The sequence below is a fragment of the Gadus chalcogrammus genome, chromosome 2, assembly GCF_026213295.1.
Source record: "Gadus chalcogrammus isolate NIFS_2021 chromosome 2, NIFS_Gcha_1.0, whole genome shotgun sequence".
NCBI classification, from domain to species: domain Eukaryota; kingdom Metazoa; phylum Chordata; class Actinopteri; order Gadiformes; family Gadidae; genus Gadus; species Gadus chalcogrammus.
In genome coordinates, this window is record NC_079413.1 from 9,983,397 (window position 1) to 10,009,518 (window position 26,122).

The window sequence follows — 26,122 nt, forward strand, 5'->3', positions numbered from 1 at the left end:
TAACCAGGTGAGGGAAAAGTGGAATAGAGCATTAGACCTATGTCCAATGTTCTAATATGTGGTTTAATGTTATACATTTCTCATTAGTAGGTCACGTGGACACTAAAGTATGCTCCTACTAAATTACTTTGTATGATATCTGTGCTGTGTTACAAAACAGGGATAATGTAAGATGTCTGGATTGATATAAATTTTGATTGCTTGTTTTGCACCAAACGCCATAGGCATCATTGATTACAGTAGCCTGGGTGTCTCATAGCTCTGCTACTTTCATTGTATGATTATCAATCCTTTGCCATGATCTGTTGTGTACTTACTTAAACTCTGGATAATCCTGTGTCAATCCAGAGACGCATATTCTGAATTGCATTGTGCTTCATTTTTGCCTCTTTCCTGTATACAGCCAAATTAAACGCTGTATCTTGATTGTACTTCTTCTGTGACTGTGGATCTGATGTCTCACTTTGGTGTACTTTTACCAACCCAGGTGAGCCTATGAACCTGCAGCTGTTGTTTCACAGCTCTCTCAAACAAAATAAAAATAACGGCCAAAACGGTGTCCCAGGACAGGAAGTGGGCGGAAGGGGTATAAAACTTCATATTTCATTAAGCATTAATGATTTGCTTCACTTCCATTAATATTGTGTGATAGGGCAAGGACCTAATTTTACAAAAAGAAGTGTAATCTGTTAGTGAATAAATTTGAGGTAGGCATAGATGGCATTGGTCTAACAAATGACTTATATTTCTTTGTCATTTGACTGACATGCATGGAATAGACTTTATTTTTGACCAGGCTCTCATGTAAATTTATTTACATATACAACCGGCTACGTTGTAAATAAAACTTATGCGTGCTACTGAACTCTCTGTTTCTGCTAAAGGCAGATCATAGAATTCAGACCCAGTCACTATAAAGCCATTCTTGCATTATTATGTAAGTAGATTACATGCTCCAAAATAGGTCAAAGTATTTGGAGGAACGCTGTTCCTTCGCTTACTGTGACACCACCTTCTACAGGCCACAGCAAACACACATCACACCGGGACCCGTTTAGAGGCATAGAAAGAAAAAAAAGAAAAAATGCAGAGAAACATGAGAAAGGAATTCAGAAATGTTTTTATGTTTTCAATTGTCCGACCAATAAAGCCGCAATAGATGAGTTACATCATTTAATCTCCCTCTTTTAAATCAGTAACCTAAAGATAACTATTTAGCAAGTGTTCCATATTCTTGAATTCATGCTAGCTGGCGTGTTTTTAGGTGGAAGAGGAGGAGGGGCGCTGTTTGAACCCGTTAGCGGAGGACAGGGCTGAGCAGGCAGGACCATAAAGCATCACCACAGGCCTAAAAAAGCCTCTTGGAAAGCAGAAGTGAAACTTGGTCGCTTCGGTGGTGCATTAAAGACACCAGGTGCGAGACTAAATATGGCAGCAAGGGAAATATGCTTCACATTTTAATATCAAGAATGATTTACATTACTGACTTTTTGGTGGTTTTGGATTTTCTGGACCGTTGCCCACAAACGTTTTTAAACTTGTACTGGTTAAAATTCCCCCCAAAAAGTTTTGACTAAAACAATTGTTGATACTTAAAGATTTCCTAATTTTACTAAAATAACAAATAAGTTTCAGTCATAAGCAATGTGGGCAAATCGTTTGCCATAGCGTCAGTAAGGGTGTATTTAAACGCTGTTTTGGGGGCCCGGTGCACGCCAGGGGGCCCCCAAATCACATGGCTGTAACAAGGTCCATTGCTACACATCACCTTGATGGCTGCTACACTCCATCTAGGGGACTTTTATTGGGCACCTCGGCAATGATGCAGTGTGATCGTGGTGTAAGATTCCATTTTATTATAAAAGTTGCGGTGAATGAACATCACAATGGTGCTCAACTGTGTGGGGAGATGACTGGTTTAACCGGTGCACACTGATTACTCAATGTGCAACAGGTGTGCAGCCTAACCAAGCCCCTGAGTTCAGACTCTTCCAGTTAAGGCTGCTTAAGCCAGTCATTGTCCACACACTCCCACATACCCCAAAAAATCCCCCCCATCCAGAATACTACACATAAACTCGACCAGGGTTACGCTACCCAACTCAATCAACTGACTCTTTTCAGGGTTACCATACCCAAAATAAAAAAACAAAACCCCATTGTCCCAAAACCTCCCCAGGGTGACCGCCAACCCACCCTCCCCCTCCTTCATTGAGACGACGAGAGGCATGGGCTGCTGCCTTGACTGGTGGAGTTCTCGGTGGACGTTGCAGGGCTGTCTGGACGGGCAGGGTTAAGGTTCAACTGGGTGTTGGTGGTAGCTTCACCGAGGGCCGGAAACAGCATGCGGGAGGACCACCTTCTCCCAGGGCAAAAGGGCCTTTCCCCAACTCCCTCATGGAGCATGGGCTCCTGGGCTGACGTACAGGCTGGCAGAAGTGTGGTATGGCCTGGGCTGCTCCAGGCTGATTTCAAGGGAGGCTAGCTGCAGACGTTTGCCTGTTGCTGTTGCTGTTGCTGTTGCTGTTGCTGTTGCTGTTGCTGTTGCTGTTGCTGCCTCCTCCGTTGGACTGCACTGTTGGGGAAAAAGGCTGGTGCTGGGTGGTGGCTGTCAGGAGATTGCTGGTTAAACCTGTGCACACTGATTACTCAATGTGCAACAGGTGTGCAGCCTCACACCGACACATTCTCGGCCAGGTGAGGCTGCTTAAACCAGCCATCAACCACACACACAACCACATATAAACAGTGGCATTTAACTTTCTTTCGCTCCGTATTTGTGAGACCAATCATGTTGCTGGGGGCATATATCTTTAAGCTCCTAATTGGCGAACACAAACTTGGAATGATTCAAATCAATACTGTACAGACTGTCCACTGTAGAAATACACTTATTATTAAGTCGGGAAACAAGAATAAAAACGGGAAACAAGCCGAAAAACCCACTCTCACTTTTTGGTTTCCAGCTGAGGCTCTATGCAGTCTATCTATAACAAGAGTCGGCCCTCCCTATACGCAAATTAAGCGGCCGCATAGGGCCCCCGACCACCAGGGTGCCCCCAAGAGCGCTGTATTTTATCTTTTCCTTTTTTTTTCTTTTTTTATTCACAAAGAAATTTACTCTACAAGAAATTAAACATTATAAACATACAGCTCATATTAGTATAAGAAAACAATGGTGGAATTAAGAATTTTGACTGTATCTGTCCCATAGACCAGTGGTTTTCAAACTGGGAGCGCCAGAATTCTTCAGGGGGGGCGCGACGTGAGAAAAAAATGAACCCGAAAAAAACCCTGAAAGTCGATGATTCAAATCAGTCGTACATCAATTTTCAACCGTTTATCTTCGTGCAAACCATTTCACAAATCTACACACTTGTATCTTCAATAATATCTAAACAGAATTTCGATATCATTTAAGATTTCTTCAGAATCACAGTTTTAGTTTAATACCGCTTCGTTTTCAGCTGTTTTCATTGAAGACGCCTGCCCATTCTGATACACCTACTTCTAGACATCGTAACTCATTCCTTTTTCAACCGTTTACCATCGTTCAAACCATTAAACAAATTTACACACTTGTATCTTCAATACTATGGAAACAGAATTTTATACTTTTTTCAAAATCACAGTTTTAGTTTCAAACCGGAATCGTTTTCAGTTGCTTATAATAATTTTGGTCACCATAGCAACGCCGCTAAACAAACCCCGCCGAATAGTCGAATCTCCGGACTGAAAAGGCAGATCTGATTCAACTCAGAAAATTCAGAGTCGGGGACAGCCCTAGAAAATAATATTGCTGGCTAACTTTAGCAAAATGGAAAAAATATATATGTTTCAAATGTTTTAAAATTATGATCAGAGATGTTTAAAATGTGTAAAATAATTAAAATGGCTTTCAAAACACAGGTAGAATTTTTTTATTTTGGGGGGGGGGGGGCTCAGCTGAATTTTTTTCTCTGAGGGGGGGCTCACTCTCTCACACTTTGAAAATCCCTGCCATAGACTGTATAGAGGTCTGATCATGATAACCTTAAATGACCTGATTCTGACTGACCCTAAACATGTGGTTAATGTAATGCTCAGTGTTGCTGAGATGGCAACAAGCAAGGAACATGATGGTTGATTCAGCGCAGGCGATTGTTTGACTGATACCAAACTGGCAACCGTGATGACGACGATACGGTTCATGTCAAAGCTAAACGAAGCTCGCTACCTTTGTCCGACATGGCCTCTCTCCAGCTCTCTCCCCCAGGGCCGGTTCTAGCCCTTTGGTGGCACTAGGCGGAATGAGTTTCGCGCCCCCCGTTCCCATAGCGAGCGGAGCGCTGCCCTGTTAATTGACTATACTAAACATTACTTAAGACACATTTTAACTGATTTACCTTTACTCTGCTCAGCAGTTTTTTCCCCCACTAGCCCTACTATACTACGTTGCATTTAAACAATGTGTGATGAATGGACAACAAACAATAGAAATGTTTCAGAACATTTTCTTTTTAATTATTTTAAATATATTATATGCATACATAAACACATAAACATACATAAACAACCTCCATACATAAATTGAAGATGCTCAAGAATAGTTTACATGAAATTAACTATTAATAAGCAAAAAGGCAATTGACGCAGCATTAGAATTTGACTCGTCTAGACTTCCTTATGGCAAAAACAGCAACAATAGTACTAGTTGGACTAAAGTTCAGAGAGAGGTGAACATGAAGGATCAGGTGTCCTTTCTCCTGCACACTGTAAAAAATAAAAAGTTGAGGAAACTCAAAATTGCAAGGCAACTTACTGCAATACATTTTTGAGTTTTGAGCCCAACAAAAGATCTTGAGTTTTAAAACAGTTCCATCAACTAATATTATTTTGTTTGTATAATTACATTTTCTTCTTTAGACAAACTTGAAAGTCAGAGTTATACCAAGATTTTTATATTTTACAAAACTCAAAAAAGTAAGTCAGGGTTGTTAACTTAATATTTCAAATTAAGGCTACTAACATTTGAAATTGCATTTTCAAAGAGTACAAAACAAGTTTTAAGTTCACTTTATTAAAAGTATTAATTGGAAACTTCCATTTTATATTTCTGAATGCCAGACAGCAATAGAACAAGCAACATGTAGCTAGTTCAGCAGCAGAGAATCGCTGTCTAAATGCAGCAAGCCAAAGTGCAGACCGAGTTTGACATTATGGTCAAATACATAACACATTGTGGCGAGAAATGCGGGAAGGACGAGACGACACAGTTCCAACATGGAACTGTGTTGTGATACGTAGCGAAGACCCACAACGTGCAGGAATGTAGGTGTAACCCCTGAAAATTCCGTTAGGAAACGCTGTTTTTTCCAAAGTGTCGAAATGCGCATGTGCACCGTAGTTGGCCAAGCCTCAGACAGAGTCTGACTTAAACCCGTGTGTCTTGCTAACAAAGATACTACAGTGAGCCGAACTCTTGACCCAAAACTCAACATTGTTGGTTGGACTAAATTGCATTGCACAGTTGACATGAATGCTTAATGTTTTATATTCATTTTACTCAGAAATCATAATGAGACCAACAATTTTAAGTTTTCGTTTTTACAGTGCAGGTGCTGGGCTCTGCAAATATTGCCTGAGTGCATCTGGCCAATTAAAAAACCACTGGTCATTTTACATTTACATTCATGTAGGTTATCAGTGAAGTTATGTTAGCTAGTAAAACGTAGCAAGCTAGCAAAGTAGGATAACATTCATTCGCTAGCTAGCGATAGCTGAGTGGCAGCAATATTAGGTGATGCACGATACTATTTAGTTTGAAACTATAATGGCTGAGGTCACTTACCACTATACTGGGCTTTCTTTTCTTCTTTTTTGCGTTTTCGTCCCTGCACACCAGTGTTTAGACCTCTTCATTTTGAGAATCCATATTCTGTGTGTCAAGCTTGACGAATATGCAGTGTGTAGGCTTTACTTTGACTGTTTCAGTAAACACTTAATAAGTAGGAAAATAATTGCGACTAATCGTGTTCAAAGAGGTACGGATAAAAACCGTCAGGGTTATGAATGCATACAGTTGCTTGTTCTCTTTGGCAAAACTACTCTATCAACCGCAAAGCAGGGCCCCACAATTATCCTGCTTAGGGCCCCCAGGTGGACAGGGCCGGCCCTGTCTATAATACAGTAGCTGCTGGGCTACGGTAGAATAAAATGCTAAGGAAAAAGGAGTCAATGGTTCCTTTCTTAATGAGTACATAGAGTATAGGGTACACTGGACCATCCTTTAGGAAAGGAAAGGAGCTAATGCCGTCCCACAATTCCTTGCGGCAGGAACATTTAAAGGAATTTATCAATCGGCAGTTCAATCAACATGATATTAATATCACAACTGGGATTCATGTCGATAAATATGAATGGACAGGGGGTTGAACTTGAGAAACCATTCACGATGTGACAACCATTTCCGTTCACCTTCGTGCCTATACTTTTATTTCAGATCCATGGCAATGAAGTTATATTTTTTCTCTGGGTTATATAGCCTGTATGAAGCAACACGGAGTATGCAAATTATCTTAACGTGTGCGCATAGTAGACCATCTTCGGAAAGTTGTAGGTTCACAAGGACAAAAAAGGTACATCTTATGTACTTTCCTAACCTCTTTTCTCGACCTCAATAAAAAAAGGTCATGCCACTTTGATACTTCCGGGTCATTTCACTCAGTAAGTTGCCTTTCTAAGCAAAAAAACAATGCATCGATCCGTTCGCAGCCCAAGCACCTATGCATTCTCTGTCACATCTTTCCTTGACCTCATGGCGTTTTCCATCAAGGTCAAGGAAAAGTCGTTAGGAAAGGAAATAGAATGTGATTTAATTCGACGTAGTCTAAAATAATCCTACTGCACTTACACTAGGCTGCCGTGGTGTAACCACAATGTTCAAAGATGGACTACTCAAACACATCTTAGAAACTTTGCCCCATGTGTTCTTACTGTGTTGTTGCATGCAAGCTGTGTAAACGTAGACAATCCATTGAAAAATATCCAACTTCATTACCAAGGCTGGAATTTAAATAGAAAAATTGAATAAAGCTTCCCATTCACAAAAGCCAATCAAATTGGTTGATAGTATTTAAAGATGGCAAATATACAATTGGAAAAATCTTACTGCTGTTTTTATCATACTAATAATGATTAATGAGCATGATTACTGTATGATATTTGTTTTACTTCACTTTACACAGTTTCTGTAAAGATCTTCTGAGTGGGAACATGGAAAGAGAGCAGCAGTCAGACTGTTACATTTGATAACAAGGCATACAAACAAAAAAACATCTACCTTTATTTTCTTTGAATAACATGATACATGTTCAAAACATGACAATGAGCAACATACACACAAGAACACAGGGTCAAGATCTTGTCTTTGTCCACGCAGTTCCAATATGAGGGAGCAGAGCACTCTAAGGCCTTCACCCCAGTTCAGTGTGGACCGTAGGCACACATCATTCACATAATCCCTGTGGCCTTAGGCTTAGAGGCAACCTAAAATAATGTGAAAACACAGCATTTAATTGTTTCACCTATATAGTTGCCTTATAGATTTTCACAGGAAACATTGCAGCAGCCAGACATATATAATTGCATCACAAGACAGAATACATATTACATGCAATTTTTGGAGAAATTAGATGCTTTACAACATTCCAAATGTAGACCTGCATATACAATTTAATCAAAAGATAGAAAACAACATTTTGTTAAAAAAACTAAAAAGTAGGCTGACAGAAGTTTAGATCTTTTAACAGCCTTATAACAATATTATTAATGATGATTATAATAATAGTGTGTAAGTAAACGTACACATTATAAGAAAATGCAAAAATGTGTAAAGGATCTGTGATTCCTAGTCCAATGTCACGTAGCTTCTCAACCAACATCTGACACCTCATTGAATTATGCAAAAGAACTGTGGGGTTTTCTCCTCTCGCTCACCCTTATAAGTTGTCAAGTGTAAAACAGGACATCTTCCTCCAGTTCAGCTTCAATACAAACCATGTTCTCTGTAGCTGTACTGCTGCTGCTCCTGGCTGCTGGCTCTGGTGAGGCTTTATGAGAAAATATCCAATCAATAAGAAAACATATTGATTCATGTTTAAGAAGCTCATTCATGACCAAAAGCTTATATTCTCTACAGGTGTGAACTGTGAACAACTTACTCAGCCAGAGTCTCTGACTGTCCGACCTGGTCAACCTCTGACCATCCGCTGTCAGGTCTCTTATTCTGTTAGTAGCCGCTGGACAGCTTGGGTCAGACAACCTGAAGGACATGGACTGGAATGGATTGGATGGATTTATACTGGGGGCAAACACCAGAAAGATTCCCTTAGTAGTAAATTCAGTCTTGTCGTTGATGGCTCCAGTAACACAGTAACTTTGCAAGGGCAGAACATGCAGCCTGGAGACTCAGCTGTGTATTACTGTGCCGGTGAGACACAGCATTACAAACTGTTGTCAAGGATGAACAAAAACCCTTTACCCGTGAGGTGTTATTACTTGAATCCTCCAGAGGGGGAGCTCTGAACCAAACACAGCATTCAAAATAGATTATAGAGGGAGAGATGAATGCCAAGCTCGCTTGAACCTTTTATATATTGATCAGTTAGTCCTACTGTCATGGTTGTCCGTTTCCTTGTCTGGTTTCGGTGTGTTTCCCAGTGTTTCCTGTTTTACTTTGGTATCTCTGTCTTGTTTCTCCCCATGTCCTGTCAAGTTTCCCTCCTGTGTGATTACTGCTCCCTCCCCTAATATGTTTCAGCTGTTCCTCGTTGCGTGCCGTGTGTTTTGTATTGAAGCCCTTGTCTTTCTTTTGTTCCTCGTCGTATCATTGTGGTTTGTGGTGAGTTGTGTCCTGTGTGTTACCCGTGTTCTCTGTGTTCCTTGCGTTTTTGCCATTTGGAGTTAATAAATTGCCCTTTACCTGAACTGTATGCATTTTGGTCCTACCTGCCAGCCTGCACCCGCTAACTCTTAACAGAATGATACGACCACGATGGGCCCAGCAGACATTCTGAATTCGCTCCGAAATCCAGCCCAGTTCCGGCTCCTACATCAAGGCCAGTCCCAGCCCCTAGTTCCAGGTTTCTGACCCCTGCCCCAAAGTCAAGTCCCCATCTCCCAGAGCTTTCCAGTTCCCAGTCCCGGAGTTCCCCAAGTCCCCCGTTTCCCCTGAAGCAGTCCGGGTCCCAGACCCGGAGTCCCCCAAGTCCCCAGTTTCCCCTGCAGCATTCCGGGTCACAGTCCTGGGATTCCCAGGTTCCCCCGTGTCCCCTGAAGCAGACCGGGTCCCAGCCCCGGAGTCCAGTCCTGAGTCCCTCGCGGCGGTGGTGGCTCGCGGCGGTGGTGGCTCGCGGCGGTGGTGCCTCGGCAGCGGGGCTCCGGCGGGAGACAATCGCGGGCATCAATCCCATTCTCCTCCATGTCGCGGTTCATGTACTTCAGGGAATCAAAGCAAAAGCTCCTTTCCCCCAATTCCTTCTCAACCATGGCTGAGATAACTCCTACTACGAGTCTTGTGTTGGAGATACCAGAGTCACAGAGAACCCGAGGTTATCCAAGTAATGAAGAAGTGTACAACACTTGCATAACAGTGTGTGTATTCATACACACACATATGGGGAAAATTGCAAATCGGCGCGTCTGAGCTTTGTTTTTTCAAAGGCAGAGCGGGATACCTAGTGCTCGTTTTACACTTAACGCCATTTGTAGCTACTGGGGGACCATAGGGGAACTAGGGGAACTCATATTAACGTTAGAAAACCTCATAAAGTGAAATTGTCATGCCATGGGACCTTAAATCTCCACAGCTGGGATCAGCCAGACATATATCTTTTTAATTCAAGACAGAACACACATAACACCTTATTATTAACACTCCAAATTTAGACCTGGAAATAAATTGGTATAAAAGGACAGAAACCTGACGTTAACATAAGCAAAAAAGTTAGCCCTACATCTATCATGATGATCTATAGCCTACAAGACATACAGCATACGCAAAATAACAGTTTACATCTTAAAACTGCCTTTATTCTCACGTGACATTTCACATTTTATTCATGTTATTTCTTGTAAAAAATAGCAAATATTAATAATGATGTGTATGATTATAAATTTTAATAACACTTACAAATATTTTATATTAAATATTATGGTAATATTGTTGAAGTAACACATTATCAAATAATGCAAAAAAACGTGTAAATGATCTGTGATCCTTCCCCATCCGGCTCGCGTATCATCTCAACCAACATTTTCCGCCTGATTGATATTTGCAAATAAGACTGTGGGTGTTTCTCCTCTCGCTGAGCCTTATAAGGTGTCAGGTGTAGAACAGGACATCTTCCTCCAGTTCAGCTTCAACACAAACCATGTTCTCTGTAGCTGTACTGCTGCTGCTCCTGGCTGCTGGCTCTGGTGAGGCTTCATGAGAAAACGTATTTGTTCATATTTGAAGTAGCTTATTCATGACCAAAAGCTTGTATTCTCTACAGGTGTGAACTGTGAACAGCTTACTCAGCCAGAGTCTCTGACTGTCCGACCTGGTCAACCTCTGACCATCCGCTGTCAGGTCTCTTATTCTGTTAGTAGCTACGCGACACATTGGATCAGACAACCTGATGGAAGAGGACTGGAATGGATTGGAGGGATTAGGATTGGTTGGAAAGAAGCGAAAGACTCCCTAAGTAGTCAATTCAGTCTTGCCGTTGACGGCTCCGGTAACACAGTAACTTTGCAAGGGCAAAACATGCAGCCTGGTGACTCAGCTGTGTATTACTGTGCCAGAGAGACACAGCATTACAAACTGTTGTAAAGGTTGAACAAAAACCCTTCACCGTGAGGTGTTATTACTTGAATCCTCCAGAGGGGGAGCTCTGAACCAAACACATCATTCAAAATAGATTATTTAATTCATGACCATCAATTGATAAATAGAGGGGGAGAACTTCACAACTTTCTTGTGAAGATGTTTAAGTGGTTCATTATCCTGATTTGTGTTAAATGATTATTATGAAATATATTTTCTTTTCGTTTTTCATTGTCATTTTAATTAACAGACTTGCCGTATTAATTTTCAGAGCTGGACATGGAAACAAAACATCAGCCAGACATACATAATTTTATCACAAGACAGAACACATGTAAACCCTTATTATTAGAGTGATAACATTTCTTAAAAGACTACGAACTTAAACCTGAAAAAGAAATGTTATAAAAGGTCAGAAAGCCTCACATTATTAAAAAACAAAAAAAGTTAGGCCTGCAAATATCATGATCCATACAAGACTTACAAGATATACACAAAATGTTGATCTTAAAACAGCCTTTATTCTCAAATTACATTTTTAATTGTATTAATGATATTTTTTAAATACAAGCAAATATTAAAAAAGTTGTTTTATTACAAATCTTAATAACCCTTTAAAATAAGAAAATAAAAATAATATCAAAAGATATTATAGTAATATGGTTTAAGAAACACACTATCAAATTATGCAAAAACGTGTAAATGATCTATGATTCCTGTCCCCCGAGTCGTGCAGCATCTTAACCACTCTGTGACGCCTTATTGGGTTATGCAAAAAGGAATGTGGGTCTTTCCCCTCTCGCTGAGCCTTATAAGTTGTCAGGTGTAGAACAGGACATCTTCCTCCAGTTCAGCTTCAACGCAAACCATGTTCTCTGTAGCTGTACTGCTGCTGCTCCTGGCTGCTCGCTCTGGTGAGGCTTTATGAGAAAATATACAACCCATAAGAAAACATAATGATACATAGTTGAAGTAGCTCATTCATGACCAAAAGCTTATATTCTCTACAGGTGCTAAATGTGAACAGCTCACTCAGCCAGAGTCTCTGACTGTCCGACCTGGTCAACCTCTGACTATCCGCTGTCAGGTCTCTTATTCTGTTAGCAGCTACTACACACATTGGATAAGACAACCTGAAGGACACGCACTGGAATGGATTGGTTATATTCGTACCGATGGCAAAAAAGTGAAAGACTCCCTTAGTAGTAAATTCAATCTTGCCGTTGACGAGGCCAGTAAAACAGTAACTTTGCAAGGCCAAAACATGCAGCCTGGAGACTCAGCTGTGTATTATTGTGCGTTTGTGCCAGAGAGACACAGCATTACAAACTGTTGTCAAGGATGAACAAAAACCCTACACCTGTGAGGTTACATTACTTTAATCCACCAGAGGGGGAGCTCTGAACAAAAAACATCATTCAAAATAGATTATTTAAAGGGGTAGTTCGGAATTTTGGACATAGGGCCTGATTCCCAAGTGAGCATTGGTATTCTATATCACTGGAGACAGTTTTCAACACATTTCATTCAGTCCTTCTAGTTGCAGAGTTCGCTCGTGCTAGGCTAGCGAAAGTCAACGGGCAATGCTAGCCTGCTATCAAAAACAGTCTTACCCACTCCACCGTACACCCGAGGTAAATCAATTATAACGACAGACTATAAATCTAAATGTCTGTTTATAGAATAATGTTAGAAATAAAACCAACCTTGCATTGCATTGCATTTTGAGGGAATTGCGGGGTCTCAGCAGCAGTGTTTATATTCCTGTACGTAGGCTACTGCAGCGGCGGACTGATACCTAGGTTACCTGCCGCTGTCATTGCTACAAACGCAGAGCACAGTGAACGAAGGAATTCTATAAGCGTATTCAATTAACAAGATATGCCCACGTTTGGAGGAGTTAGCGATGCATCTGCTTTTGAAGACGACTATGAGGAATTTGTTGTATCCTACGAACCATACATGTACGAGCCGGTGTTTTGATGTCCAAGCCAGCAGCAACAAGCCACAGTTGAGTCCTTTCTGGATCTCGCACTGGAAATTGGTGGAAACTTTGTGGTGCCCATCTGTACCGTTTATTTCTACAATTTCTAAAAGCACACTGAACCATCATGTTGCCTAGTCGTTCAATTGCGCTTCTGTCCCACGCTTCTCTGTTTACGTTCTTCTGTCGTGATTCGGTTACAAACCTAACCAGCGCATAGTAAAATTCCGCTTCTGCTGAGAAAGTAGTCCCTCGATGGTTCATGCGATGCAAGGTTAGTTTTATTTCTAACATTATTCTATCAACACAGACATTTAAATCTATAGTCTGGCGTTATAATTGATTTACCTCGGGTGTACTGTGGAGTGGGTAAGACTGTTTTTAATAGCAGGCTAGCATTGCCCGTTGACTTGCGCTAGCCTAGCACGAGCGAACTCTGCAACTAGAAAGACTGAATGAAATGTGTTGAAAACTGTCTCCAGTGATGTAGAATACCAATGCTCCCTTGGGAATCAGGCCCTATGTCCAAAATTCCGAACTACCCCTTTAATTAGTCATCCTCATATGGGTAAAATGCCACTCGGTGCGCAATACGGCTCTGCCCGCTCGTTGCGCTCTCATTTTGCCACCTAAGAGGCTATCAAACGTTTTTCTTCAGCCACTCAACGTGCTATTGCACACTGTCACAATACATATGCACCAATTCCGAGTGATCGATGACGATACAAATGGTACGTTTTAGGCCTTTGCACGCTTCAAACTCGTGCATGTTGCAGAAAATGGAACAGCGGTATTCGCTGTAACAGCTGTTGCCGTAGGCCATGGCTAAAACCTGCTTTGCACATGCCTTCCTTTATCAGAGTCGGACGGGTATCCAACGAGTGACGCTCTTATTCCATCTTGCTCTCCTTGCTTGTCCGCAATCTAGCATGTAGGATCAACTGCTCTTAATTGGGTCCTCGTATGTTAACACTGAAACTCATTCATTGCATTTTGCAGCTGAATTTGGCATTTTGAATTTGGGGACGTTGAAAATACGTTCCAGTTAGGGATGCAAACAATTAATCGATTATCGATTAATTTAGGGTGACCAGATTTGAGTTTGTGAAAAAGAGGACACTTCGTCGCGGGGGGGGGGGGGGGGGGGGGGGGGGGGGGGGGGGGCGAAAACATGGGTATTTTTTCTTTAGTTCGTCCGTGAACTTACATTTACGTTTAGGCATGGCTGCAGACAGTGGCGATCCTAGGTCCAATTGCGCCCCGGGCAAGATTGTTGACGGGGGGGGGGGGGGGGGGGGTATCGTGAGCCTACGTACTTCAGTGGGGGTTTCATTCCGTCTATACACGGCACCTTCTCAACGAGCACATGAGATCGGTCGCCCAATGACAGACTCTCTCTACAGTCAGCTCGCGCAAGAAGGTGGAACGTAAGGGAGATACCATTTCCAGAACTTGGAAGGCCGTAATAACCATAGACATATACAATGGTAATAACTAGTAGGTTATGTGAAAGACCCAGAAACACAAATATGCGACGAGGCAAAAAAAAAAAAAAAGATAATAATAACAATAATATATATATTTATTTTTTTTTGCGACGAGGCAAAATACCGGACGTTTTTGGAATCCCTGCCGGACGCATTTTTTAGGTCTCGAAAAGAGGACATGTCCGGGAAAAAGAGGACGTCTGGTCACCCTAATTAATTGTCGATAAGAGATTACTCGATAAAAATAAATTACTTGCAATTAATCGCGTTTTTAACCCGTAATTCCCCACCCGTCCACGTGAGGGCGCGCTTGACGCCAGACGTACTTGACGCACACGCGGGAACACAAGCGGGAACACAAGCAAAGCAGGACAAGACAAACGAAAAGCGGGACACTGACACGATGAAGAGGGCAAAACGGAGTGCAGTATGGAGCCACTTTAAGTTGGTTAATGACGACAAAGACGCCAAATGCACAATACGTGGAAGTATTTTAAAGTACAACAACTAAACGACTTTGTTGAATTACCACCTAAATGTGTCACATTCAGAAGGAAATTCAGCTTCTCAGAAGAATTGCCGCTTATCAATTAATCGATCATCGATCGATAAGATGAAACAACTATCGATTAATGAATTACTCGATAATTTGCATCCCTAGTTCCAGTATTTGGAACGTATTGGGGACGTTCCAGTATTTGACAATACTGGAACATTTTTTTCTTTTTGTTTTGACAACACAGGAACTCTATTTTTTTTCTTTTTGTTTTGACAACACCGGAACACTTTTCCTCTGAGGAGGGCAGCGATCCGTCTAAACCAGGGATGGGCAACTGGCGGCCCGCGGGCCGCATGCGGCCCGCATCCTCACTCAGTACGGCCCGCATCCTCACTCAGTCAGGCCCGCACATAATAATAATAATAATAAAAAATAAAAATAAAAAAAAATAAAAAAAAGAATAATAATAATTGATCGAGTTACAGAAAACTCGGTCAAGAAAGATGAGAAGAATTCATAGAATTCGAAGGCAAACCCATGCGTCTAGTTTGCTTAGAAGCGATATCAGTCATTAAAGTTATCCACTAAAGTCGCCACTACAACTATTACAACTGCTTGTTGGGTTTGAGTTCATTGAGTTGTTGCACTTAATGTTGGGCCACTGTTTTTCAGTTTTTTGACTTCATTGAATGATGATGTATGTGAGCCCTTTGCACTGATAAAAATACTGACCATTCATGTGGCTGTTTGAGCATGGAAAACATGAAATGAATGTATGTTGGTTCAATTAACATACCGTACATAGGATATGATTCTGGATGATTTTTTAGGTAGTGGCCATCCCCAAAATGCACCAGAATACAGGAAATCATGTCTACCAAATTCAAAATTGTGTAGCTTCTCTCAGCTCACGTTTAGTTGAAGTGTGCATGTGGCCCTCCGATGGTTATGATGAAAAATGTGGCCCTCTTTATCATGAAAGTTGCCCATCCCTGGTTTAAACCCAACCTCAGGCAACTATGCTTAGTTACCAATCCAGTCACCAAACATGTCAGGAGCTCTGCGGATCCTCCGGGGTCGACGCTGAGGGGTTCAAAAGAGGATGAGCAACTTCTCCCCTGGCCGTACACGGGGTCCAAGCCTCCTCCAGTGAAGGCTCAGTGGGGTGGCAAGGGAGCTGGCTGCTGCTCGGTGATGGTGGTGGAGAGAAGAGGCCTGGAAGGGCCTCCACAACAGGGTCCTCCGTCTCTGGTGACGTGCCCCAAAGGTCAAAGGGTCTGATGTCGGTTTCTGAAGAGCTGGGGTCTGACGATGGGGGTGGCTTCTCCACTGGTGTCCACGTTTCAGCCTCTCGAAGGACCCAGCCGTTGTCTAGTGCCGTCCTGGAGTGGTAAGCTTTGAGTTTGTCGTGATGAACGACTTTCATCTTCATCCTCAGACCCCTTTTAATCCGGTAGACCAAGTCGTCCAGTGCTCCCACGATGAAGTACGGAACCTCATAGGAAGGCAGGAACTTCCGCCCTTTATTCTTCACTCTCTTGGTGCCTTTGATTAGGAACCATACTGCATCACCGACTTTGTGTTGGACTCTGCAAACATTTTTGTCATACTGTCGTTTGGAACGCTCAACAGATTTTCCCAGCGCCTCCCGGGCCAACTGGTGAGATAGCGCGAGCCTTTCCCGGAGCTGTACGACATAGGATGGAGGGGTAGTAGTGTTGTCCGGGTCAGGTGGCAACCCAGCAACAAGATCCACTGGCTCTGCAATTTCCCGTCCGAACAGCATCATGTTAGGCGTCAGGCTCGTGGAGCTGTGTTTGGATGCACGGTAGGCCCTGACTGCATATGGGGTCATAATGTCCCAGTCCCAGTGACATCGTTCTGCAGTGGTGGCTATGATTTTCCGCAGGGTGGCATTGAAACGTTCTACTTGGCCGTCTGTCTGCGGCCGAAACGGTGTTGTCCGTGTCTTGTAGATTCCCAGCAGTTCGCACATTCTCTGGAACACAGCTGACTCGAAATTGGTACCTTGGTCGCTGTGTAGGCACTGTGGAGCTCCGTGCCTGCACACACCCACTCGGAAACAACATTTTTTTGGCCACTGTTGTTGCTTGTTCATTGGGAACCGGGTAGGCTTCCATCCATTTGCTGAAATAGTCTTGTACTAGTACTATGTAACGGTTGCGCCTTTCGGTTTCATTTAGGGGTCCCATTTTATTGACTGCGATGCGTTCAAAGGGGGCACCTACTCGCACTGTGCCCATGGCGGCATTAGGTGTTTTCTTTGGGCTGGCTTTTGCAGCACAGCTGGTGCAGGTGCGGCACCAAAGAGTGACGTCATCCCTCATATTGTACCAGTAGTACCGGGCCTTGAGATGTGCGAGTGTCCTTTCTCCTCCAAAGTGGCCACCGACTGGGCCAGTACTGTGACCAGTAGGCTTTGGTGGCAGGGCAGTAGGGTGCTATGTCGGCCCAGGGTGGCCTATCCCTCCCCTCGTCCATCCACTTCCTCACTTTTGCTATATCTGGGTCAGCTTCTTGGGCACTGATTAACTGCTCTTGGGTCCAACCACCGACCAGGTTGGTTTGGGCAGGCTCACTCACCCTGCAGACACTTGGACGGAACAGTGAGCCAGCTTGTCACTGAAAGCGTCAGCTACCCCCACTGGAAGATAATCAAACTTGACTGCGGGGCTGCCTCTATAGCTGTCTTCGGAAACCACTACCCCCACTGGAGGCTGCCCTGCAGGAGTTTTTCCGGCATCTTCTTCAGCTGGACTCCCGTCCATGTTGCACTGAGTCTCCTTGTGCTGGGGCTGGTTACTGAGGCTCTGGCACTGTGCGAGGGTGAACTCGACAGCTGCCAGAAGTTCTCGTCTGGTGGTACAGTAGTTTTGCTCAGTGGCCGACATTCGCCTGCTCCCATAGGCTAGCACTCTCTCCACACCTTCCTGCACTTGGGAGAGGACTGCTCGGATTCCCCAGTCACTGGCGCCTGTGTCGAGGAACAGTTGGCCACTGTCGAGGGGATAACCCAGCACCGGCGCTGACGTCAACCGGCTTTTCAGCTGCTCAAACGCCTCCTGGCATTCATCCGTCCAGTTAAAATGTGCATACATTTTTGTGAGTTTGTGGAGGGGCTTGGCAACTGTGGCGATATCTTTGACGAAACGTCGGTAGTATGAAGCCAGGCCGACAAACTGACGCACTTCAGAGACGTTTTGGGGTGCGGGCCACTCAGTCACCTTTTGGATCTTTTTGGGATCAGTGGCGACACCTTTGGCGGAGACGATGTGCCCCAGGTAAGCCACTCGTTCACGGAACAGGAAACACTTAGAAGGTTTAAGTTTCAGGTTGGCTGCGCGTAGTCTGTTGAACACTTGGCTGAGCCGCTCCAACATTTCGGTGCCGTCCCGCCCCAAGACAATGATGTCGTCGAGTTATACCAAACAGGTCTCCCACTGCAGACCACCCAGGACACGGTCCATGAGCCTGGAATGTGGCCGGCGCATTGCATAGTCCGAAAGGCATCACATTCCATTTGAACAGGCCCTTACGGGTGCAGAAAGCAGCTGCTTTTCGGGCTCTCAGCGTCATTTCCACCTGCCAGTATCCTGATGTTAAGTCCAGCATGCTGAAGTACCTGGCGGTGGACAATGTGTCTAAGGTGTCCTGGATGCGGGGCAGTGGATAAGCATCCTTAATGGTTCACTCATTTAAAGGCCTGTAGTCGACACATAGTCGCGAAGTCTGGTCCTTCTTCCGCACCATAACGATGTCCAGGCTCTGCTGCACCTGCTGGTCTGCTGCAGTTTGTTTGTCTCTAGCCATCCTGCGTGGTAGCTGTTTCACCGGTGGACCAGGGGTGGTGAGGATGTCGTGCTGCACGAGGCCAGTACGGTCAAGGTCAGTGGGCCCCGTACAGAAGACGTCACTGTATGACCGTAGCAGGCGGGCTAACCTCTCATGGTCCCCCTTGGGCAGACTAGCACAGCTCTCATTATACAGGACCTGCAGGTGGTAGGGTAAAGAAGCAGAGACAGAGTTAATTAGCTCAGAGTCCGGTGGGGCGAGGGGTGGCTGGGGATCCAGATTCTCCAACAGCGTTGATGGTTGTAGGATCCCTGCCACAGCGCCTCTCTTCAATGTGACAGATAAGGCTCCAGGGTTGAAGACTCTGATGGGAACGCTGGTGGACCGCTGCACCTGTACGATGATGTGAGCCACTAGAACGTGGTGTTTTTTTTTCGATGAAACCTTTAGTTTGGCTCAGCATCAGGTCTCTGTCAGCAGCATGGCGGAGGTCGGCGGTGCCGGGGACTACATACTCACACCCCGATTCCAACACTGTTGTGCGGGCCACTCTGACAATGTGCAGCCGGGACTGATGGCTTGGGTTAAAACAAGGTACCTTCTCTCCGCAGAGGGTTATCTCACGGCGACCATAGTCCAGCTGGGCACTTGTCTGATGTAGAAAAGGGTGCCCCAGGATAACCTCGGTGCTCTCTGCTGTGTCGGCCATAATAAAGTTGACATTGGTAGCTCGTCTCCCAACTTGTACTGGTAGGTTGACTTCCCCCAGCACTGCCAGACCACCGGGGCCGATGCCCAGATGGCTCTATTGGGGGTCTGGACTCTGTGGGAATGGAGTTGAAAAGATGGAGGGGCAACACATTCCTCCGAGCACCAGAGTCAAGCAGAGCACACATTTCCAGTCCATATATCAATATTTTAACACACATGTCATCTCCCTGACTTGCAGTACAGGTCACCACTATACCTATGTCGGGTGCGGTGTTCTTATTGACTGTCCGAGCTTGCTGTCCGGGTCGATGGGGTGAAGGGCGGTTTCTCTGCATATGCCCTAGACCGGAGCAGTTGTGGCACTGAACATACCCCATAGGCATTTTGACATTTGTATCTTTCTTCTGGCGCCACTGCTGATTAAATCTCCGAGCCCTCTCTGGTGAGGCGACGGACCAGACAGCTACCCCCACTGGCTCCAAACAAGCTGGCATGCTGTTATTTTCACGTACCGTGGCGGCCCTGGCTCTCTGATTTACAACGCTGCGTTGGCCAGGCTGCATGAATTGTGTGACTGTTCTGGCGGCGCTCCTGATGGTCTCGTAGCTGTGCGTGATGTCATATGCTCTGGACAGAGTGTGCGGCTGTTTCTCCAGTAGTTCACACTGATGGCGTCCTGCTCCAGCTCTGTACGGTCAGCATACACGATGGACACTTTCTCGTAGATATCATCCCTTAAGAGGTGCAGCGCTTCGTTCTGCCCCCTAACCCGCTGTCTCAATTCAATGCCGATGGCTGCTGCATGCTCAGAGCGCGGCCCGTAGGCAGTCACTATTCCAGCAACAATCTGCCGGTAGCTCCAGCGGTCAGATCTGGGATTTTTATGGACGATAGCTCCAGCCGCGCCATTCAGGCTGAATCTCAGTTGCACCGCCATTGTTGCATCTGACCAATGATTTGCCCTTGCACAGCTTTCCAACCGGTGAATAAAGTCTTTCCAGGAGCCCGTTCCATCAAAATGACCTGGCTTCAATATTGGAATTCTCTCTCTGTATCCATAATGTCACTATTGTCCATTGTCACAACATCTGCCGCTGTGTGTGATGGCCGTGGCGCCGACTTGGCCCTTCTCACAGCTGACTCGCCGTATTGGTAGGTGTCGCGGGGTGGGGCATAGTTATCATCATAGCTTATTACTCCACAACGTTCCACGGGCTGGGGCATAGAGGGTGGAAATGGTGTTGTTGTGAACTGGGGGAACAGTACATGGGCCGGGGCAGAAGGGTTTTGTGCCGTACAATTCACGGGGGTGAACGGGTTAGATAGCTGGTAAGCGGCATGTGGGGCAAACATTTGACCAGGGCTATTTTCCGACCCGTAAAGCTGCAACCGGGTTGGCGACCATAGGTTTGGAGCAGTCACAGGTTTGCTGATTAAAGTACTTGGACTCACCATTTGCTTTATATGGGTTATATAAAGCACCGCCATCACGGGTTAGTCAACCGTGATGGCGGTGGCGTGGGCGGCAAAGCTGGGTCGAGCGACGGCGTCAGGCCGTGAACCATCCCTCCGTTCGCGGCTAACGTTAGCTCCATGCTAGCCGCGAAGGGGTTAGTGCCGTCGGCATATCGGCCATCCATGTGGTTAACTGGGTCCATATCAGTGTCACTTACATCCATTAAAAATGGGTTGGTGCTTACTTTTGAGTACTCTATCTCGACAGGCCTCCTATTCTAAACATTAGCATTAGAGGTCCCTTTAGCTTTAGCCCCGAGCGCCGTAATTCTGCGTCCGACCGTCCAACTTTTTCTTTTCCTATCACTTTTCTTCTTGCTTTGTTTAATCCCGGACGAGCCCCCAGTGTTACCTTCACAGCTTCCATGCTCCGAACTGTAGTTGGGAGCGACCTGGTCGCATACTAATGACTTGGCTCGTTGCAGGTAACTTGCGTCTAGTGGTCCGTGTTAAAAGAGCCGAAGCACAAACGGTGAGGCGTTGGTTGGTTGCAGCAATGAACTAGGCTTTATTCCTTCACAGTGGTACATTTAAAAGCATCAAAGGCACTTGCTTGCTAGCTTTCAGGGGGCTTGTTTTTCCCAACAAGCCGCCAGTGGGAGGCAGAGATTGCAACGTGTCTTTCTTTACAATTTATTTGTTACCAGCATTCGTAGTGTTGATCAGCAGATAAATAGTCCGCCAAAGACGTTGACTGCTTAGCAACCGAAGACGCTGGGGTTCAAAAGTTACGAGACTACTTGAGGAGTGGTACCAAAGACGTCATTATAGGCAAAAAGTCCTTTGTTTTCCATGACAGCGGTCAATTATACTTAGCAAAGGTGAATTATCAAATATAATTCACCGCCGGAAGTTGTGAAGAGCCCATGCAAGTGAACGGAGCGTTCCACGGCATTGAGAAGACCCATGTAAAAATCCATAATAATTCAACTCGAATTTCTTTTCTTCTTTTTTTACAAGTGGTGGGTACAAAATTTATCTTGACACAATCTGGTAGGGACGCGTCCCCGGCGTAATCGACGCCTATGGCCAACTCATGATGCGATACAGTGTTCAGCTGTGCAACAACTATTTTTTTCTTTTTCAATCTTGACGACTTTTGTAGTGCTGTGTGTAGCCACACGTTTGGCCCTTCTGAACTTAAACACAGGTATTATCCTTTCCTAGCTCCTCTTGTTTATGTTGTTACCTTAGCCATGTCATGTCACGTTGTCAACATTGGATACATGCAGAAGAACATAGTGGGTCAGATGTCCGATGCTTCTTGGAAACGTTTTCTTCATAAAACGTGCCAGACAGATTTTGTATACATTTTATTCCTTAGTAATTAGCTACATGGGTATGCCGTCTTTCAGAACCTTTCAGCACTAAAGAGAGAAAACAGAGGGCATCCTCATTGTACCCAGCACTTCTGAAAATGCACTTCCAAATGCGTCTCTGTCCCCAGCACATTTCCAACTAAACTGACGCCAATGCACGAGAATATTAACATAATTTGGATTATCATTGCTTCGTTGTGAAATCTGACAATGGAGGGGCCGTTTTGACTAAATCAAAATATGGTTTGGTAACGTTGAGAAGCGACACAATAATTAACGTCACTTGATCATTTGGTCAAAAAGTTAAGAGCTTACTTGCTGAATTTTTATATTTTAATGGGAAAATACATTTCTGTTCTCAAAATGACGGTTAACGTGTATGGATTGTCTGGCAGGGACCAGGCAAAAAATAGCACTAGCCAGAAATATCAGATGTTTAAATTTGAATATTTATTGGCTTTTATTTTCAAAGCTGAACCTGGAAACATTGCAGCAGCCTCATATTGTATTGCAGAATAATAGAATACATGTAACATGGTACTATTACATAAATAACACGCTTTTCAAAATTCCAAACGTAAACCTGCCTATAAAATGTAAAAACTAAAAAGGTAGGCCTATATATTACATGTTACATACAAGACAGACAGCATACAACAATAACACAATGTTAAGATCTTAAAAAAGACTTTACTCGCACAGTATATTTGAAATTATAATGCTTGTTTAAATAAAAGCAAATATCAATAATGGTTTTCATAACAATGAATCTTAATTTGCCTAAAAAGGAATGGTTATAATAATATTGTGTATGTAAATGTCCACGCTATAAAAAATGTGTAAATTATCTGTGATCTGTGATTCCTGTCCCCAATGTCAAGTAGCATCTCAAGCACCATCTGCCATCTCATTTTATTATGCAAATAGGACTGTGGGTCTTTCTCCTCTTGCTCACCCTTATAAGTTGTCAAGTGCAAAACAGGACATCTTCCTCCAGTTCAGCTTCAACACAAACCATGTTCTCTGTAGCCGTACTGCTGCTGCTCCTGGCTGCTGGCTCTGGTGAGGATTCATGAGAAAACATATTTATTCATTTTTGAAGTAGCTCATTCATGACCAAAAGCTTGTATTCTCTACAGGTGTGAACTGTGAACAGCTTACTCGGCCAGGGTCTCTGACTGTCCGACCTGGTCAACCTCTGACCATCCTCTGTCAGGTCTCTTATTCTGTTAGTAGCCACTATACAGCTTGGATCAGACAACCTGATGGAAAGGGACTGGAATGGATAGGCGATGAAGGAAATCTGAAAGACTCCCTAGGTAGCAAATTCAGTATTTCTGTTGACAAGGCCAGCAACACAGCTACTTTACAAGGACAAAACATGCAGCCTGGAGACTCAGCTGTGTATTACTGTGCCAGGCGCCACTGCGTTACAAACTGTTGTCAAGGATGAACAAAAACCCTTCACCCGTGAGGTGTTATTACTTGAATCCTCCAGAAGGGGAGCTCTGAACCAAACACATCATTCGAAATAGATTATTTTACTCATGAAAATCAGCTGATAAATAGAGGGAGAGATGAATGCCAAGCCGTCTGGAACATTTAATTTACTTTATTATTCATTGATCAGTTAGGCCTCATTACTAACTTACTGAAAGACTTGTTTGAAATACACAAACAGGGAAAAATACAACTCATACAGCAATTTCTTCTGACGATGTTTACCTGGTTCTTTCCCCTAATTTGTGTTAAATGATCATTGTGAAACATGTATTATTTTTGTTCTTCATTTGCAATTTAATTAACAGAGTTGGCATATTAATCATCATAGCTGGACCTGGAAACAAAGCATCAGCCAGACATGTATCATTTTATCACAAGACAGAACACATATAACACCTTATTATTAGACAGATAACATTTCTTAAAAGACTCCAAATATAGACCTGAAAATGAAATGTTATAAAAGGACAGAAAGCCTCACGTTATTAAAAAACAAAAAAGTTAGGCCTACAAATATCATGATCCATACTAGACTTACAGCATACGCACAATAACAGAAAATGTTGATCTTAAAACAGCCTTTATTCTAAAATTACATTAGAAATTATATGAATGTTTTTTTTTAAATACCAGTATTAAAACAGATATGGATGATTATAAATCTTGATAACCCGTTAAAATAAGAAATGATAAATAAAATAAAAATATATAATGGTAATATGGTTTAAGTAACACACTATCAAATAATGCAAAAACGTGTAAATTACCTGGGATTCCTGCCCCGCGGGTCACGTAGCATCTCAACAAACATTTGCCTTCTCATTGAATTATGCAAATAAGACTGTGGGTCTTTCTCCTCTCGCTCTGCCTTTATAAGTTGTCAATTGTAGAACAGGACATCTTCCTCCAGTTCAGCTTCAACACAAACCATGTTCTCTGTAGCTGTACTGCTGCTGCTCCTGGCTGCTGGCTCTGGTGAGGCTTCATGAGAATGCATCCAACCCATAAGAAACATATTAGTTCATGTTTAAGAAGCTCATTCATGACCAAAAGCTTGTATTCTCTACAGGTGTGATCTGTGAACAGCTTACTCAGCCCGAGTCTCTGACTATCCGACCTGGTCAGTCTCTGACCATCCACTGTCAGGTCTCTTATTCTGTTAGTACCTTCGCCACAGCTTGGTTCAGACAACCTGATGGAAACGGACTGGAATGGATAGGCGATGAAGAAAATCTGAAAGACTCCCTAGTTAGCAAATTCAGTATTTCTGTTGACGAGGCCAGCAACACAGCTACTTTACAAGGACAAAACATGCAGCCTGGAGACTCAGCTGTGTATTACTGTGCCAGGCACCACAGCGTTACAAACTATTATGAAGCGTATACAAAAACCCTTCACCCATGAGCTGTCATAGCATGAACCCCCCAGAAGGAAGGCTTTTAAACATCTCATTAGTTATTTTTCTCAGAATATAAGATAAAAAATACAGAAAGTCAAACTCTGAAGAACAAACAATTACGTTATTAGTTGAAAACATAAACAGGGCAAATATATGCATTAATAAATCCTACAGCCATTTGTATTCTGGAGATTATGAACTGGTTTGCTATCAAAACCTGTTTTATTAGAATTAACACATTTTCATTAATTCATTAATCAAACTTTTAGAAACCGCCGTAGGCCTATAAAGATCTGCGTTGCTGCTGGAAAAGCAACGGCAATGTTATTACAAGACATTTACATTTAGGGCATTTAGCAGACGCTTTCATCAAAAGCGACTAACAATAAGTACATCAGAAAAGTGAAACAATATATCGCTGTTGGTACTGTTACGGCTGCCGTCCAATGTGTATGTGATTCTGTATGCAAATCCAGCTGGGTCTTTCCCTTCCGATGATTGGTCCCCTCCCTACTTCCTGGATCCCATCGAAGCTACCAATCGGGAGTCTCCAATCAAGCCAGCTGCATATAAATAGCGTGTGTGTCCACAGTTCGGGGCGGCTGTGAAGTGTGAACCAGTGATCAGTCCGCCTCTTTGTTGGTGCCTACCATTTGTGGTGGTTTAGGGAATTAGAGTTTTTGATACCGTTGTATTTCCTGGCTGTGATTGAGTGGTTTCAGCCAGTGTCTTTGTTAAACTTGTGTAGTTTTCTTTTGTTACAATTCTGTGTGCATGTGCACTCTTTTCAGTTGATTAAACCCCCGATTTTGACCCGAATCTGTCCATGGTCTCCCATCCATTTAATTTAACATCCCAATCACGTGTTGCGGCTCTTAAAACGAGCCGGGTCGTAACATAAATGGGGGCTCGTCCGGGATTCTAAAATGAAAACCATCTGAGAACCATGGCAGAAAAGTTTAATTTCGATACATTTGTTGAACATCCTACTGTTGTACAAGTGTATAATTGTAGGAAGGATGATTTAGTGGAGATAGCTATCC

At 43.6% G+C, this 26,122-nt stretch overlaps 1 gene segment (V, D, J or C); it reads left to right on the forward strand.

The window, feature by feature from the left end:
• Positions 1-24,609: 24,609 nt before the first annotated feature.
• On the forward strand, positions 24,610-25,084 carry LOC130404343 (Ig heavy chain V region 5A-like). The segment is given in 2 exon segments: positions 24,610-24,655; positions 24,750-25,084. Coding segments are annotated over 2 exon segments (381 nt in total).
• The last annotated feature ends 1,038 nt before the right edge of the window (positions 25,085-26,122 follow it).